This window comes from Numenius arquata, chromosome 2 (genome assembly GCF_964106895.1).
Source record: "Numenius arquata chromosome 2, bNumArq3.hap1.1, whole genome shotgun sequence".
NCBI lineage: Eukaryota > Metazoa > Chordata > Aves > Charadriiformes > Scolopacidae > Numenius > Numenius arquata.
Genome location: NC_133577.1, coordinates 80,048,876 through 80,065,831, shown reverse-complemented (window position 1 = coordinate 80,065,831; position 16,956 = coordinate 80,048,876). Strand labels below are relative to the sequence as shown.

The following is a 16,956-nucleotide window of genomic DNA, read 5'->3' as shown; positions in this document are numbered from 1 at the left end:
AAACAACTCACTTTCGAACTTAGGAGTGGCAGGGGAAAGGAATTGCCATTCCCTATTCTTTCCTGGAAAGGCTTTGACTCTCCTGTGCTTCTGGGAAACCCTCCATCTCTAAAGGAGGCTGAGAGGTTTAGGAAGGAGATGTGATTGCTGCAACAAATTAAGTCAAAAACTTTCCACTCACTAACAGATATTCAGCCTTTAAGTACATGGCTTTCAAGATCTCATACAGTAGTGCATTGCCGAAGGGTCAAAGCTTATAGACACCTGTGTGGTAGCATCAGTACATAAGTTTGCTTCTGTTTTCCTGCATTTGTATCAATTTGGGCAACATTTCTTCATTTCTGAGTGCCATTTGTAGCATAGAGCTGTCTGAGACTCCTGCAGCAGTTCTTAGCTCCCGGTCTCTGCTCCCTGTGTACGTGGGTGTGTTGGAAACAGAGGCAAACTGGGAGCTGCTCACAGCTTTCAGTGGTGGCTTGCTGGAGTAGACATCTACTTTGACAGCCAGAGGAGCATTTCCTTTATGGGTTATGATGATGATGATGATTAGAAAATGCACGTGCCAGCTCTGGGACCCTTATGTTACCCTGTTTCTGTGACTCCAGCCATTTCAGGATGGGTACGCACCATACAAACCCAAGTCATTGAGAGCTGAGTAAATATACAGGCTGTTCTTGTTCTCTCTCTGCTTCAGGAAGCCTGTTTGTGGTCTGCCAAGCTGTGAGTACTCTTCTTAGTTTGGCGGAGTCTTCTGAAATACTACATTTGTTACCTGTGGAGCGTGTCAAGAGCTTGGTGGCGTAAGTAAACTCTACCTGTTACGTGATCCTTTGTGATTCTTCTTGGTAGAGCAAAGAGGTGGCTTTGCCTTTGTGCAGGGGCTTGTTAAATGCCTCTCTGTGTGTTGACTGTTCTGTTAGGCCAGCACGTTGCTTCAGTACTGTGGTTGTGTAAGGTAGCAGTGTTGTAGGCTCTGTTTGTTTGGAAAAGCAGGTAGATGTAGTGTCTTTTCAGTGATATTTTCTCTGCAAACTGAAGCTTTCTTAGACAGCTGCAGGGTAGTGTGTCAAGTAAGTTTTACCTACGAGTGCTATGCTTATAACTGTGTCTTGTTATAATGATAAAAGAGACAGGAACAGTGCTTTCTGAGTTATGTCAGAAACCTGAACTTCTGCAGTCTGCTGGTGGTGTTGGGAATCCTCCATGTCCTTACATACTCGTGTGTGTGCTTGCTCCACAGTGGGAGGAGGTTTTGTATGCTCCATTTTATTTATTGTGGCTCTATTATACTATAATTAGCACACATAACCGAGTGATGGAAGGATCAAGGGAGACCATTGATCTCTCTCCAGCAAATGCTGCGGAACTTGCCACCTCCCATCACTGTTGGGCTGGAGCATGTCCAAGTCTTTGGTGGCTTGAACTTCAAAACATCCTGCTAGGTTAGGAAATCATGGTGCCCATGTCTGAGGCATGATGGATATAAAACAGCTTGCCCAGATCAGGCAGGAAGTCTTGGCAGGGAGCTTCAGTCTAGTGTTTTTCTGCCCGCTTTGGGCTGGGGGTGTGAAACCCACTTGGAGCAAGGGCTATAAGGTAGCAGAAGGAGGCTTCCCTGGGTGCCGGCAGGACTCCTGGTGTCTCACCTAAGCCTAAATTATTTCTTTTCTGTTGAAATTGAACACTTGACTGGGCACCCGTGCAGTAGCAGCAGCCCCTGACTGACCTATGCAGATTTGTTTTCTGCAGCTGTGTGTGTGTGTGGGTCCAGTCCACTAACTCCAGCCTGACAAGCCTGATTAATGCAAAGGAGGAATCTCATGCCTTCTGGGCTGTCATAGGTGATTGGGCTTTGAGGCTGCAAGCCAGCGTGCTGGTGAAGTCTGACTTCACTGGCCTGCCAGTGCCAGAAGAGTCTGAAGTCCTGTGGAATTTTCCCTGGGTATTGTTATCATCACTACTGCCTTATTTTCAAATATTATTATTGTAGTGCTCTCTGTATGCTAATAACACACTCTGTTGTTTTAGCACTTTCCCTTCGGACCCCTCTGCGTTGCTGCTAGCTGATCTCTATTACACGAGGTTGGCATTGTGTGGATGCCAGGATCCCCTTTCCCAAGGGAACCTGATGGACTTGTTTGAGAAGTTGCAACCTAATATTTCCACCGGTGTTTCCAAGGTAATCTACTTTCTTGAGCATGGGCAAGATGATTTGTATTTTAGCAACGCAATTTAAGTAAACTGAGTTAAATGACAAAGGCTAAAGGCGAAACAGGAGACTAAGTAAAGCAATTACTTCTGTAGTATCTGTTTAGGACTGTGTCCATTTCTAAGAGGCTGTTGTGGGGCATGAGTTAACAGAGGTTAACTTTTAGCCCTAGGGTGCTTGCCTCTTCCCTAGAGGTGAACTGGAGCAGGACCCTAATGTATTCATTTTGAATTGCCTGCTAGACTACAGGAGCTCATCTGTTTCTCAGTTCCAGGAGGAGCCTGGTGAGATCGACCGCCTGTGCAAAGCATTAACCTCTGTGTAGGTGTGTATGTGTCTGTGTATGTAGCCTGCATTCTCTGGCATGCTTCTAACATGTTTCCTCTTTGGATAGGTCCGACTGTTGACTATCCGAATTCTAAACCGTTTTGAGAATCCACCTTCTACACAGATTGAGGTAGGGCTAAAATGTTTCATTTAACATTTCAAAACCATTTGTGTTTGATATTGTGTGTGAACTGTTTTCCACTTTGCAGAAACAGAGCATGTGTCTGGTAGGTTTTTTTGTGCTTTCATATTCCAATTCTGTCTCTTTGTCCCCCTGCCTCCTGATGTTTTCAGGTGTGTGAGTTTTGATGCATAAGTGGTGGAAAACAGAGCAAGTCCCTTGACTTTGTTCTTTGCTCCAAAATGGCTGGGACTCTGTAGTTTTGTTGAAATTCCTTTCAATGAGAAAAGGATACTCTAACAAAATGCATGTCACTCATTTGTTCAGGGTGATGGCACAGGGGAAATCCAGCCAGTGTTTGCCATATTGCTCCAAGCAGAACTTGTGCCAGCAACAGTGAATGATTACAGAGAGAAACTTCTCCATTTGAGGAAACTAAGATATGATGTCGTGCAGTCTGCAATACCAAGTGCATCTTTGCAGGAGGTAAGTAGTTGTTATCAAAAAGCAGTTGTCACATTCCTTTATTCCAGTTGTCCTTGGAACTATTGTGTTCTCTTGGATATTCAGTAGAACAGTGGTATCTAGATAAATGACCAACACCCAGATTAATCAGGTTTTGGTATCATGGCAAGGAAGGCAAATGATTCCAGAGAGAAGTGAGTCATGAGCAAATTTAAAATCATGACCTTGCCATACTCTCAGCATGGTTGAACGTTGGTAGGACTCCTGTTGGGCACTGGAGAGCCTTGCCTCCAGATCTTGCTGCAGGTTGAAAATCTAGGATGCATATGACTGTTGAATCTCCTCTGCTGCTGAGCTAAAGGGGACCTCACATTCTAGATGCTGGAAGGGTCACAATTTTACTAATTAAATGATCATGGATTTGGTGGGAGTTTTTTTTTTTTTTTAATTATTTTTCTGGCTGTTGCTGTACCTGTATAATTTTTTTTACTTTGAGTTGTAAGCTCCTGTGAGGAAGGGTTGTAGGTCAGTAGGTCAGCAAGGAGCCAGACCAGAGGATATACTTCCAGACCTAGTATGATGAGGACTCCTCAGGGCAATCTTTCCTCTTTCTGAGTCCCCTAATGCTGCTCTGGCAGCCCTGAAGTTCAAGAGGGGGCAGGCAATCCAGGTCTGCTGTGCTGAACTGGTTTTTGCACATTCATGGTATGTATGGTATAGTGACTAGATTTCAGTGCAGCTTACAGTAAATGGGCACTTGATTCCCTCATGCAGCTATGAGACATGGAATGATGGTGTGTGACTTGCTTCGTTACTTCTAGTACTTCTGAGAACTTCTTTGATCAAAGTTTCCTCTTTGAGAGGAAAAGGGCTAGAAGAGGTTTTTTGGTCTTTAACTATTGTTTTTTACATCTCAACAAGATGGTAAAGATGGTATTGTATGCTATTCTAGGTGCCTCTTCGGTATTTATTGGGAATGCTTTATATTAACTTCAGCCCTCTCTGGGATCCTGTAATTGAACTCATAAAGTGAGTATATGCTGTTGGATGCTGCAATCTGTGGTTGTCTTACAGAACGTTCCTCCCATTGTTCTGTGAACAAAAGCTGAGGTAAAAATGTCCAATTTGGAGACATCTGTGCGTGAGAACCTTCATGTGAAATCATCTGAAATGAATTTGATCTCTCAAATAAATCACAACCTGTGTAGACTCTTACTTTATAACTTAGTTTCTGATTTTTCTGAGTATTAAAGGGAGCTAGCAGCAACTAGAAACAAATAGCATCAAGTAGCATCAGAGTTTTGAGTCAAAGGTAGCAGGATTTGATTAGTATTTCACAAATGCTTAAAGGACCAGGAAGTCCCTCTCAGTTTCCCCATCTCTGATTTCTCTGTCCTTACTGGAAAAGCTCTAAATCCTCCTAAAGAGTAGGGAAGATTTATCATAGTGACAGCTGATCTAAATACTGAAATCAGTCTCTGCTTTTAGCATGACTTTATCTTCTTGTTTTTTCCCCTCTGCTGTATGATTAAAAAGGATGGGATTTTCCCCTTCAAACTAGTGAATTAATAAAAAAATATTAAACTAGCTCTTCAAAAGATATGTCCATGCTAATTCTTCCTTTGGTTCTATATGATGTTACTGTACAGGACTCAGTAGAAAGCTTGAGAACGTTTTACTTAATTTGAGTTCATTTGAAGTCATGAGATACAACCAGATTATTTTAATAACAATTGACATTTGGGATCCATGAGTAAAGGCAAGGGAAATGCTACAGCTGTATTGTGCAGATGTCCTGCCTTGAGACACCCACATTAAAGCAGTAATCAAAGCCTCTGATTGTGTTAGTTGTTAACTTGCCTAGTGTTACACACTTGCCTAACACATGGCACTTTTTTTTTTTTTGCTTTTTTTTTCCCCTTTTAATTTCATGCTGTCATATGGTTTGTTAGTTCTCATGCAAAGGAAATGGAGAATAAACAGTTCTGGAAGATCTTATATGAACATTTGGAGAGGGCTGCTACCTATGCTGGTAAGTCACGTTGTTTTGACAGTAACCCAGCTAATTGTGAATGATATGACTGTTTTTATGTGCCCCAAATTTACGTGTGATGGGGGAATTCAGAGCCAGGGCTCTTGACTACCTGCATCATGTCCAGGGCAGGAATGGAGAGGCTTGGGAGAAAACTGTGTCTCCTTCTATCCTGAACACCAAGAAGTAGCTAGAAAAAGCTCCTGCATTACAGGATGGAGTTGCAGGTTGTGGGAAGCCACACAACAGTTTTGTCCCTGCTTGAGGCTGGCTCTGCCCAGATTGACCAGGAGCAATGACAAAACCTGTAGGATGGGGCTGACTGCCTTTCTGCTCCATAGTTTCAGTGGAATTTCTGCTAACAATGTCTTTCTTGGGTGTGCTCTTGAGGTTTACCTATGGGTGTATGGAATCTGTGATTTCATGATAAAGCCATGAGCATTCAAGAGAACTGAGCTTGAGACACGCCAAGGCTGTAAGGCATCCTAGAGTACTTTCTAAGCAATGTGGGTCTTTCAGGTCAGTGTTAAATACAGTTATCAAACCAGCTACATTTCACCAAAAGTGTTACTTTCATAATGGGGGAATTGATACCTTGCTACTGGCAACTATGAAGTAATGTGAAGAGATTTTCTTCATCTGTTCTACAGAAATGGAGCTGCAAAATGAGCTAGGTGAACAGGAGGAAAGCATTGCTGAAACAGAAAGTGAGAAGATGCCAGAAGGAGGGGTGGGGACTGTCTTCCTGGAGCAGCTGAGGACTAGAACAGATTGTAGCGAGCGGCTGGACCACACAAACTTCCGTTTTCTACTGTGGAAAGCACTGGATAAGTTTCCAGACAGAGTGGAGCCTAGGTCAAGGGAACTTTCCCCACTTCTTTTGAGATTTATTAGGTAAGTAAGATTCATCTTTCAGTTGAGAGGACGCGTTGCTTTCAGTGTGCTGCTGAGCTTTAAGACTATGGCTATCCCATTACAGACATAGTTTCCTGAATGCATGGCTGATTAGATGTCTTTCCAGTTAAGATAACCTTTTGATTGAAGTGTGGATTCTGTTAGAAGAAACATCACACAAGAAGCAGACTGAATGAAACTGGCAGTACGTTTCTGCTGCTCAGTCTCTCATTTATTGACTCGCCACTGTCACAGCCTCGTTACTCCCATTAGGGAGTGATTTCAGTGGAAATAAAGTTCCTTTTTTTAAAAAATGAAAATACATTTTAATTTGGAATCACAGAAGACCAAAATATTTCCCCCAAGATGGGGAAAATACTGGTTTTGTTAGAGGCTGATTCAGTTTCCTGGCCCTGGAGGGAGAGCAGTGGTGTGTTTCCATGTGTGTGCATATCAGATAGCATGATGCATGTGGGATAGATGTGATCTATGGGAGGGGAAGGTCTCTAATACTCCTTTCCTATGATGAGAAAATCTGTGTTTTGTTTGCCTTCCTGGAAAAATGGAACCGTACTGTAGTAGGTTAGTTTCCTTACTTAACTCTCACACTTCCGTACTTGGTACTGCCCATTCAAGCAAACACAACCCCCATGGCCTCCACACAGCCTCTTTACAGACCTCTAGTAATTTAGTGATTCATTTCTCTTCTCCTCTCCACCAGGTATCTCCAGTTTCCTTTAGTGTATTTGGTCACTGCCTTGTATCTCTGCAACTTGTAGGCAAAGAAGCATATACTTGCTGAAATATGCCTCTTTGGGAATTTTTAGCCATATAGTGTCCCAAGATATAGTGCCACTAATAATGAGACTGGTGGATTGTGGCGTTTCTAGTTGTTCTTGTCCTGAAACCCTGAAAAATGCTGTGTTTATTAGTTCTTTTTTTTTTTTTTTTTTTTTTTTTTAAAAACCTAGAAATGAGTACTACCCAGCAGATTCACTAGTGGCTCCATCTCAGGATCTTAGAAAGAAAAGTAGTGGTACAGTAGCAACAAAAGAAATACCTGGTGAAGAGGTGAATGATGTTGCTATGGAGGAGGAGGAGGAAGAAGAAAAGGAAGAAGGGGAACCAATTACTGTAGGACTGCCAAAAAAGAAAACAAGAAGAGCTGCTGCTAAGTAAGTATTTTTAGTTTTCCCTTGCTTGTGCTTTCATGGAAAGGCGGATTCAGCAGCTCGTGTTGAGATAAAAGCTATGCTTGTATATATATTCTTTTTTCTTCTTTTGCTTGCACTTCCTAATTTTTCAGTGGTTTATAGGCATTTCAGAGTCAGAAACTCTGCCTTCACAGTACTAAATATCCAAAGACCCTGCCCAGGTTTTATCATTATCTCACTACCTGCTGACAATCTGTGATTTGTGTTACTTTAAGCAAAAATTATGTTGTATTCTGAAGCCATTCTGAAGTTTTTGAAGGCTTCCCCTGGCTTCTCTGTATGTATCTGTTAGTCTTTTAAAGCCATGGCCATTGCCAAGCACTTTGAAAAATGAGACTATTCATTTACGTATTTTAATATTGGGATTCTGCCATTGCCTACCTGTTATAAATCTTGGTCCTGGTCTTCTTCATAGGAACAAAGATTTTTATTTGGTGGTGTTTCAGACTGAAGCTACATCCTGTTGTACTGTCATTGTTTGCAGTGCTGAATACATGGAAAAAGTGACAGTGTGAATTCTCTACAATTTCTCTGATCAGAGTCTTTTTACCCTGATGACCTCTGCGAAATATCCATTACAAATACATCACACAGATTTGTGTTTTACCACTTTTTTTGCAAAAGATGGCCCTTGTAATGACAGAAAAGTTCGAAATGTCACCTTACATGATGGAACACGATGAGTATTTGATATGTAACCTGAATTGTCATTTAATCCCAGGTGTCTGATAGGTGTTTTGTTTTGTTCCCAGATTCTGGCTTGTATCTGTAAATTAGCAGCAATTAAAATACAGTGACAGTCCCAGATTTTTATTTATTTTTTTCGAACTTCCATCTCAAAATGTCCATGTACTTAGGTGGAAACATTAGTTCCCGGCAGCAATAACAAAGGCATAAAAGATTTACCGGAGGCATGTTAATGAGTTCTGGGGTGACCTCGCTTTGTTTTTACCCTGGACAGTTCATGCAGTGGGGCAGAGCTGTCATGGGGCTGCACCATGGGAGGACCCACGGCTGCCCCAGGCTCAGTGTGGGGTTGTCAGAAGATGTTGTACTCGTCCTTTGGCTGAGCCCAGCCATGGAGGACAGCAGCCCAGCCAAGCGTCTGGAGAGTTTAGTGTAAAGTACCAGGGGGAGCAGCTGGATGAGGGCAGCCGCTGCCAGCCCCACAGAGCATATGGTAGAGGAGATTTCACTCCTTCCTTACCCTGGTCACCTCTCTCCCCTCCCACAAAGTGGAGATGGGGCAGATAGGGGGTGACACAGCCACTTCTAGAGGCGCTGACTCCCATCTGTGCTTGCAGCCCAGCACAGTTTGTGGCTAAATGCAGCCCTTAAATGTTGATGGGAGTGAAATGGGCACCAGTTAAGGACAAGTAAATAAATAGAGATAAATTCAGCTATTTGGTGTTCCACACTGGGCTGGCAGAAAGAAGCAAGCTGCCTCCTGACTGTGTTCCTTTCACGCCAAAAGCTGAGCCCATCCATTGCTACCAAGGAAAGAGCCTTCTCTGTGCAGTGAAGTGACATCTGAAGGAGCTGCTTAGGAGAGGAAGCAGGACACCTCTTGCTGTGTCTCTGAAATGGAGACTTACAGACTTGGGATCCTCTTGTGTTTGTTTTTTTTTTTCTTTTTTCTTGTTAATCAGCTTTAATGAACGTTCCCCATTTGTGTATGATAATGCAGGATTGTCTCTTCTGGACGTTTAAAAAAAAAAACTTTTTTGTTTTGTTTTGCAGGCAACTAATAGCACACTTACAAGTTTTCTCTAAATTCTCAAATCCTCGTGCATTGTATCTGGAGCAGAAGTTGAATGCGTTGTATACCCAGGTGATGCTATTTGCTGTCTTTTGGAATTACGGCTAATAAATGAAATCATTCTTATTTGAATGCAGTGTCTGCATTCTGCAAAGACTGCAGAAACCGTTCTCTGAACCCAGCCATGAAAGGTGAAAAAGGGGCTGTCCTTGAGAAGGCTTCCTAGCAGGCTTCACTTGAAATGAGCCCCTTTAGCAAAGACCTGCTAGAGTTAGCAAAGACCTGCTTAGTTTGCCAGGAGTGGCTCGTGCGAACAGATCTGGCAGCAGACAAGTAGTAGTCTTTGGCAAGGTGGAGGAGTGGCTGTAGAGGGAGTCTGTTCCACTTGCACAGCAGGATCTGGAAGAGGATTTTGAATCCAAAGCTTGGGTAAGACCCAAGGAGATTTGTCCTTGTCCTACAGTGATGTGTCTACAAAGAGTATGGTCAGTGTGAACAGCAGATCGTTTTGCATCAGCTGTTCTTTCCAAATTGTTACAGTTTTATATCTTTCAGCATTTCTTGTTGTGATTTGAGATACAAAATGTGGGAAATTTCAGGATCCTCGTCTAGCACTTGGGATGGGGAAATGCAGTCATGACCATCATTATGAAAAAGCATAAAAGCGTAAAAAAGCATCCCTCTGCAGAAAGGGAAAGGAAATACAAATATTTTATGTGTATGTCTCTTTCTCTCTCTCTGTTTTTCTTTTACTTGTTTGTTTGTTTTTTAGTGGCTGATGATACGTTCCTTTGCCTGTTATAGGTATATGCACTGTCAGTGCATAGTGTGTAAGTCACTGTCAGTATCAAAACTGAAGATAAATGGAGATTAAGTGAATAAGCAGGGAAAAGGATTAAAGAGCAGGGCCTAGATAATGCTTGTTCTAATCAAAATGCTTTTCTGACTTTAAGTAAGGGAGGCAGGAAAACAAATCTAAGAAGAAATGGGATGGGAGGAGTCACAGTCTATAAGCATGGCATTAAGAAAGAAAACGGATTTCTTCTTGAAGAATATTCTGTTTGATAAGATTCCTTTTTGAGGGATTTCCCTGAAGGAATTGTCAAAAATATGACTCTGAAGAGAGTTTCTAGGTCTTTATCCTACACGCTTTAAAAGGATATTTTATTCATTTTACTGGGTTTTTGGTTCCCGATTTGTGGATTTGTTCAGATCATTGGGATTTGTTTTAATTGTTCCCAATTTCTGTTCTCTGAGGCTGTGGTCAGTGGGCTGTAGAACTGTATTAAACGGTAGGAACCTGTTAGTTCCCTGGGTTTCACCTGGCACCCAGTGTGGGAGTTGGAAGGTCCATTCATTACTCCCCAAATGTGAGAATCTCTAATGAACAATCCACTCTGTTTCAGTCGACCTCAGAGTTTGGATTAGGAAGAGTTGGTCCATGTGTTTCCTTGTGTGTGTTCTTAGGAAAATATTGAGCCAGTGTGTACCGGACAAAACAGTGTGTGAAGAGCAACCTGACATAAGAGAGATTACTTCATCGCTTACTGTTCGCTATTTCTGTGTCTTAGCATATGTATTGCCAGGGCTGGTGTGTCCATCTGGTGTAGGGACATCATGGCAAAGTGACCTTTGATGATTCTAGCCTGTGCTGTTTGGTAGGAGACTGAAGAACTGATAAGGGTGCCACTTGGGGAAATGATCTATATTTCTTAGTGCCTGGTTATGAGGAGTCCTCTTCAAGAGGTGGCAAATCTTAGTGAAAATTTGCACATCAAGTGCATATCAAGTCTTACGAGTATTTTGTATTTGTCACAGGAAAGACAGACAGGTGTCTTGGGATGGTTTGGGTAGTCTACTTTTTAATCCAGTCTTCCCAGATGCACAACTGGTAATAGTTTTGGAGGTTAAAAATGCAAGCTGACAGTTGTCCAAAAGACAATTATGAAAAAACAAACGTTATAACTATCCTATGTAGGTGGGAGGGAAAAGTATATATGAGCTACCAGCGACCATGTCTGCTTTTTGTAAGTGACAGTTGTGTATTTGCGTCTTGGCTTTATGCTGGCAACACATACCTTCTGTTTCTATTCTGATGAGCTTGTCCAAAACCTGCTTGAGCTTGGAGCCTTTGGGTTGTTTCACTATTTGCAGTAAGAACTTTTGTCTCCTAGTCAGGGACTCAAGTTCTTTCTTTTGTCATTTGCAGTTACTGTCCCATCAAGACCAGAGTGTACAGAGAATAGCTCTTGACTGCATAATGACGTACAAGCATCCTCATCTACTGCCATACAGGTAAAAGCTTTTATATTATTTTAGTGTCAGTGAATGAGCCTGCTGTTAGAGCAGAAGTCAATTGCCTCAAAGAGAGAGCCCTGCCTGTATTTATTGAAAACATATGTATAAATTTTAATTTTAGCCAGCTGTATGTTTCCTATCTAAAACGGGAAATAAGGTCTCAAGGTTGGTCCGTGTTACTTTTTTTGTTTACAGGCAAATGGCAACACTTTTATTCTGTCCCAGAAGATTGAGTGCCTTAGTAATTGCATCTTTTTCAAAGAGGTCATTTGTAGAGATGCTTTATAACCACTCTGAGAAAGTGACAGCATAAAACTGTAGTTTGTGGTTGAATAATCTATTCAGAATCTGTCCAGGAGGTACTTTCCTATGCAATTAGATTGAACTTGCTTGATTTTTTTAGTATTTTTTTGATAAAAGGGTAGGAACGTAGTACTTCAATATTTTATATACAGCATAGATTAGATAGGTAGGTAAGTAAGTATAGAGATGTGTGTGTGTTTGCTTATTTTTACAACCCCTACGTGCCCTCATAATAATAGTGTTTATTACTTTCAGGGAGAACTTGCAAAGGCTTCTGGAGGACAAGAGCTTTAAAGAAGAAATAGTCCATTTCAGTATTTCTGAGGAGACTGCAGTAGTAAAAGCAGAGCATCGGCCAGATCTTATCCCTGTTCTTATGAGGTGTGTCATGAAGTGCAGGTTTATAGGTTTCATGTCAAAGTACCATGAGAAGAGATGTATTGCTGCTGCTTCTCATTTTAAACAGTTGAGATAAAGCTATGATTAATGGTGTGGTTTGACAACTTAGTTTGTGATGTTCTGTATGGTTTCCTTATTAACACCTTTATGTAATGTGTTACGTAAATGGTGTTTTCTTTAAAAACAGCATTTTGGTAACTACTGCTACTTCTAAGGCTTACAGAGAACTGTGAGATCATTTCAGTTCACTAAGTATTAACACTTATTGAGAGACAGTGAGCAAGTTATCATACAGGTTGCATCTTCAGCTGTAACTGCCCTCAAGCAAGCCTGGAGGAATTCTAGTTTTATACCTGAACTCTCCTGCAAAGCATCTATTGTAGTAGCAAAAGCTGAACTTTCCCTGGGATGTTTTGGGACACTGTGTAGTAATTCAGTGGAGACGCTGCAGGCGGGGGCAGAAAGACTTCCACTCAGTTTGTTCTCATTAGGGAGCTTCTTTTAAATGAAATGGAATTTCTCCTGCAGAATAAGAGACTAGGAAACAGATGGCTTGCTGAAAGCTAATGCAACCTCTTTTTGGCTCTTGAAGAATTCTCTATGGCAGAATGAGAAACAAAACAGGGAGCAAAACCCAGGGCAAGTCTTCAGCGAGTACTCGCATGTCGATCGTTCTGCGATTTCTTGCCGGCTCGCTGCCAGAAGAGATACGGATGTTCTTGGATCTGCTCTTTGAAGCTGTGAAGCAATTCATTAATGGTAGGTACAGGCAGTAGAACCTGAGGGTATGGTACTTTCTGACCTCTAGAGATATGGGAGGATAAATACGCTTAGTACTGTTACGTGCATCAGTTTGTCTCTAACAGTGCCTTGAAAGGATGAAAGGATGAAAGTAAAGTTTTGATAAGGAGTGGGATTCCCCTGAGCTTTTCCTTGCTTACAAAGCACGATTGCTCTGTTATACAGGTCAGAAAAACTGATATTACTTGCCCCGGCTGTGCAAGTAAGCTGTAGCAGGTCAGGAGTGAAAATCACTGCCATCGTAGGCTGGCCTGTGTATGGTAGCAATAAACAGAGGTTGTAAAGTGCTCTGATTACTGTAGCAGTGGGAGACATCTGAATGGCACAGAGAGATGGAGACTTGGAGCTGTGGTTATTTAAAAAGCCGAACGTGAGGAACTGTAATTTAGGGCCAAATTATACTGTTTTTCATTGAAAGTTATTTTCGATAGTGGCTGGTTTTGTAGTGCTTCTCTAGATAAGTTGCTGTCCCTTTGCCTGATGCAGGGCCTTGCCAGACTGCAGTGCTTCGAAGTATGTCAGAGCTGGATTTAGCTAAAGTCCTGCCTCTTGGGCGTCAGCATAGCCTCTTCAGTGTTCTCGAAGTTGTGTTGAAAAACATAGGACATTTGATCCATCAGTACCTGCCTGAAGTTCTACAGATTCTGCTCTGCATGACGGCTGTGGTATCCTGCATCCTCCAGCAAAGAGAGAAGGTACAGTATATGCATACATATACGTGTATGTGTACACATATGCATACAAACATGTAAATTAAATTCCTTTCTCTCTTCCTTCCCTTAGCATGCACATATACTCCTTGGCTGCTTCAGATAAAGATTAAGTTTAATGCCAGCATGGAGTGAAGCTTAGCAATTGGGTGTCTGTCAAAATAGGGGCCAGTGACATTTTTCTGGAAGTGCTACAGGGCTCAGGAAGCACAGGCAGAGTTAACATGTTGAGAAAGCTGCTTTGTACTGCATTTTTGTTTGAATTACTGAAGAGACAATTGGAGGTGATCTCTGTGTGTTGCTGCCTACCTGCTCTGTGGACAGATAGGCAGGAGGGAAAGGTAAATGATGTATTGTAAGGATGTAACAAGATCTTATGGCAAAGATCGTCATCAAAATTGGCCTTAAAGGTGTAGTTTTTTGGCTGCAAGGATAAAACATTTGAGCAGAGGAAGGAGAGGATTTAAAGTTCCTTGCCTGCGGACTTCAGAGCAAAACTTATCTTTGGAGTGTTTTGTAGTGGTGCTAGACTCCTGGGGAGCTCGGCATTGTGGGTGATGGCAGTGATTATCTACAATGATTGTCTCCAGCCCTGGGACACAGGGAGAACGTGGCTACCAGCCATGCTTTCAGCACACCAGAAGCACGTTCAGCTCTGTATCAGGAGTAGTCATGCTAATCCAGTGTCACAATTTGAGTCTTGGCTACATCTCTGCAGAGCACTGCAAATGTTTTTTTCCTTTGCTGTGCACTGGCTGTACATGCAGAAAGGGTCAGTTGAGGAAAACATTTCGTTAAAGATTGGCTGCACCTAAAGATGGGGCATGTTGACTTACTGCTGCTCTGCGCACAGGACAGCAGCACAGAGATCCTGAGCTCTAGCCCAGGGAGTCTGTCGCCAGCTGTTTGGAAGCTATGATATTGAGCCAGGCTTTTCTGTCTTTCTGAAATCAGTGCCTTTGCCAGGATTCAATCCAAATAGGAAAAGGAAGACTTGAGTCTGGTTCGCTGCAGAGCCTGATCATATATTAGGTGTGAAACAAGCAAACTGCACAGTCATCACCATCACTGCAGTGTTGAAAGGAATTATAAGATGATAGACTGAGCAAATGGTGTTAGGCAATGAATGTTTTGTCACTGTGTGTGTGTGTTCTTGCCAAGACCCATCTGTGAGCACTCGAGGTTAGAACTTCTCTTGAGAACAACCTGTCAAACAAAGCAAGCCCTTGCAATCAGGTGGCATCCAAGGTCCCATAGTTGCCTGTATAGTTGCACAGAACTTTGTAACCGTCTTCATTTACGAAGGCGATGAGCAAATTTTAGGACAGCAGCTTCCCAGAGTCTGGCTTCAGCAATGGATTTCATGTGCCCACATGTTTTGTACCGGGAAAAAGAGTTTTAAAAGCTACTTTGTGCATTGCTGGGATAGTCACATTTTGCCAGGGTTACCACGGTAATTCTGTCACCATTGTGTAATGTGAAGAGCGACAGTCTGCCAATTGTCTGAACTTAATTTAGCACTTCATTAGCCTGTGAGATGTTAAAAGCTCAAGGAAGAGTGTGAGAAATCTGTTTATCTTGGCTAATAATTAGAAGACATTGTTGGAATTTGAGAGTGATTTATTGCAGACTGATACTGCCTGGAGAGTTAAACGTCAACTTCGGCTGTTTTAAGCCAAGTTATTAATTTACCATTTCCTACTGTTCGTGTTCAGTATTGAGTTTCTTTGTCCTCTCAAAGACTTGATCTCAGAGGACTGCTGTTACAGCAATTGAACAGAGAGAAAGCCAAAATTATTTCATTTGGGGGGTCACCCCAAATGGTTAGTGCTTTCTTTGGCCCTTCAAGCAGCTCCTTTGCTGCCTGGAAGCTGATTGCACACCATTAGTACACATTCAGCACAGCTTGGGAGGTCCTGGGCAAGAGCATGTTTGGTTCCTTTTCCACCATCTCCTCTTTGTCTTTTTACTTGTGATTTTGGGTGCAAAGGGTGTTTAGCAGTGTATTGCATGGTAGAGGGCAGTCTCTTCAGAAGTACATAGGTACATCAAATAAAAAAGTTGTGATGTCTTTCAGTGAGGCTTTGATGCCAAAGCTGCTTTGCACAATAAGAGATACAACTGTTTATACTGTGTGATGGATCCAGGATATGTACCACAGACGCAGAGGACCCAAAGACCCAGACCCACAGACCCAAAACTTAGCTCCAGTCTTGGACACTGGCCTTTATTTGCTCTGACACAGCTCTGTTGTTTCTGAGACTGGAGTTCAGTACCTCTGCACCGTGGAGCTACCTCATGTGTTTGTGCTGTGAGCTGCATTGGAAATCATAGAATCATAGAATCATTGCACAGTATGGAAATAATGTAGGTTATTCAAGTCAAGACTCTTCTCCAGGAGAAGAGTCAGAATGCAGCAGTGCACGAATAACTTCATGATCGGCTGTGTAGCTGATTTCCTTACTGAAAAGTTTTCCCCAAGAAAGCTATGGAATGTAAGTGCTAAATGGGTACAGGAAGCATCCTCCTGTTGTGTTCTCCCACCACGCTATTGGAGGAGGTGATTCACGTTCTTGCTTTCTCTATTCCTACCTCTTCTTGTTTGTTGATCTCTTTTCTCCCCAGTAAATCTCAGTGTGCAAAGTACAAGTTCACTTTTGAGAGCTGATTTGCGTCCTTTCCTTTGTAAAACAGAATTATTTGTCAGGACTGGAAATGTAGCTGTGTTGTAGCTTTCTGCATTTTGTCCAAAAAGGGCAGACGCTACTTCAAAGCTGTCAGCATGGATTTTCATGAGCTGAAGGAGTCCTGTGTAACTAAGTAAGTGCAGGAACAGGCACCCCTTAGAAAAATTCAGGTCAGTTGTGAGAGGTAAATTGCTACTGTGAACAAGTTACAGGAGAAAACAGAAAAACATTGTGATAGTTCCAGCAAAGGTTGTATCTGTGGTCAGTGAATTGCTGTATTTAATTTCAGAGCAAGTAGTTAATAATTGTTCTGCAAAGGTCTTACTGGGGTTTTGTTTTGTTTTTACAGGTCCAACCTAGGTTGATTAATCCACTGAAGAATTTGAGACGTCTTGGACTCAAGCTCGTGGGAGAGTTTTTTTCTGATTACGAGACCTACAGCTTTAGTGTGGAAGAGATTGATGCAGTTTTCCATGCAGTGGTATGGCCTCAGGTAAGTGTTTCTTCTTCTTCTGGACCAGCTTGTGTGTAATTTGTACCATGCAGAGAACTCCAGCTGCACTGGAGTCCATTGTGTCAGCTCTGTCTGTCACAAGATTGGATGTGGCCTCAGACAGATTCTGGCATTCTGGTGTGTGTGGGCAAAGCCTGTTTCTTGGCTCATGTCGGATTGGTCCTGGAATAATCAAGTCACAGGCTAAAGTACAAATTAGTTCATCTGAATAAAATGGATTCCA

The 16,956-nt window shown here is 42.2% G+C and overlaps 1 protein-coding gene across 1 annotated transcript in view; it reads left to right on the top strand.

The window, feature by feature from the left end:
• The window catches only part of UTP20 (UTP20 small subunit processome component), a 65,263-nt gene that overhangs the window by 14,617 nt on the left and 33,690 nt on the right, over positions 1 to 16,956 (top strand). Inside the window, exons 15-28 of the mRNA XM_074166786.1 lie at positions 695 to 800; positions 2,029 to 2,179; positions 2,604 to 2,666; positions 2,985 to 3,143; positions 4,075 to 4,151; positions 5,075 to 5,154; positions 5,805 to 6,048; positions 7,020 to 7,223; positions 9,003 to 9,093; positions 11,231 to 11,316; positions 11,878 to 12,003; positions 12,614 to 12,780; positions 13,309 to 13,517; positions 16,569 to 16,712. Coding sequence (XP_074022887.1) covers positions 695 to 800; positions 2,029 to 2,179; positions 2,604 to 2,666; positions 2,985 to 3,143; positions 4,075 to 4,151; positions 5,075 to 5,154; positions 5,805 to 6,048; positions 7,020 to 7,223; positions 9,003 to 9,093; positions 11,231 to 11,316; positions 11,878 to 12,003; positions 12,614 to 12,780; positions 13,309 to 13,517; positions 16,569 to 16,712 — 1,907 coding nt within the window. The remainder of the gene's footprint in view (positions 1 to 694; positions 801 to 2,028; positions 2,180 to 2,603; positions 2,667 to 2,984; positions 3,144 to 4,074; positions 4,152 to 5,074; positions 5,155 to 5,804; positions 6,049 to 7,019; positions 7,224 to 9,002; positions 9,094 to 11,230; positions 11,317 to 11,877; positions 12,004 to 12,613; positions 12,781 to 13,308; positions 13,518 to 16,568; positions 16,713 to 16,956) is intronic.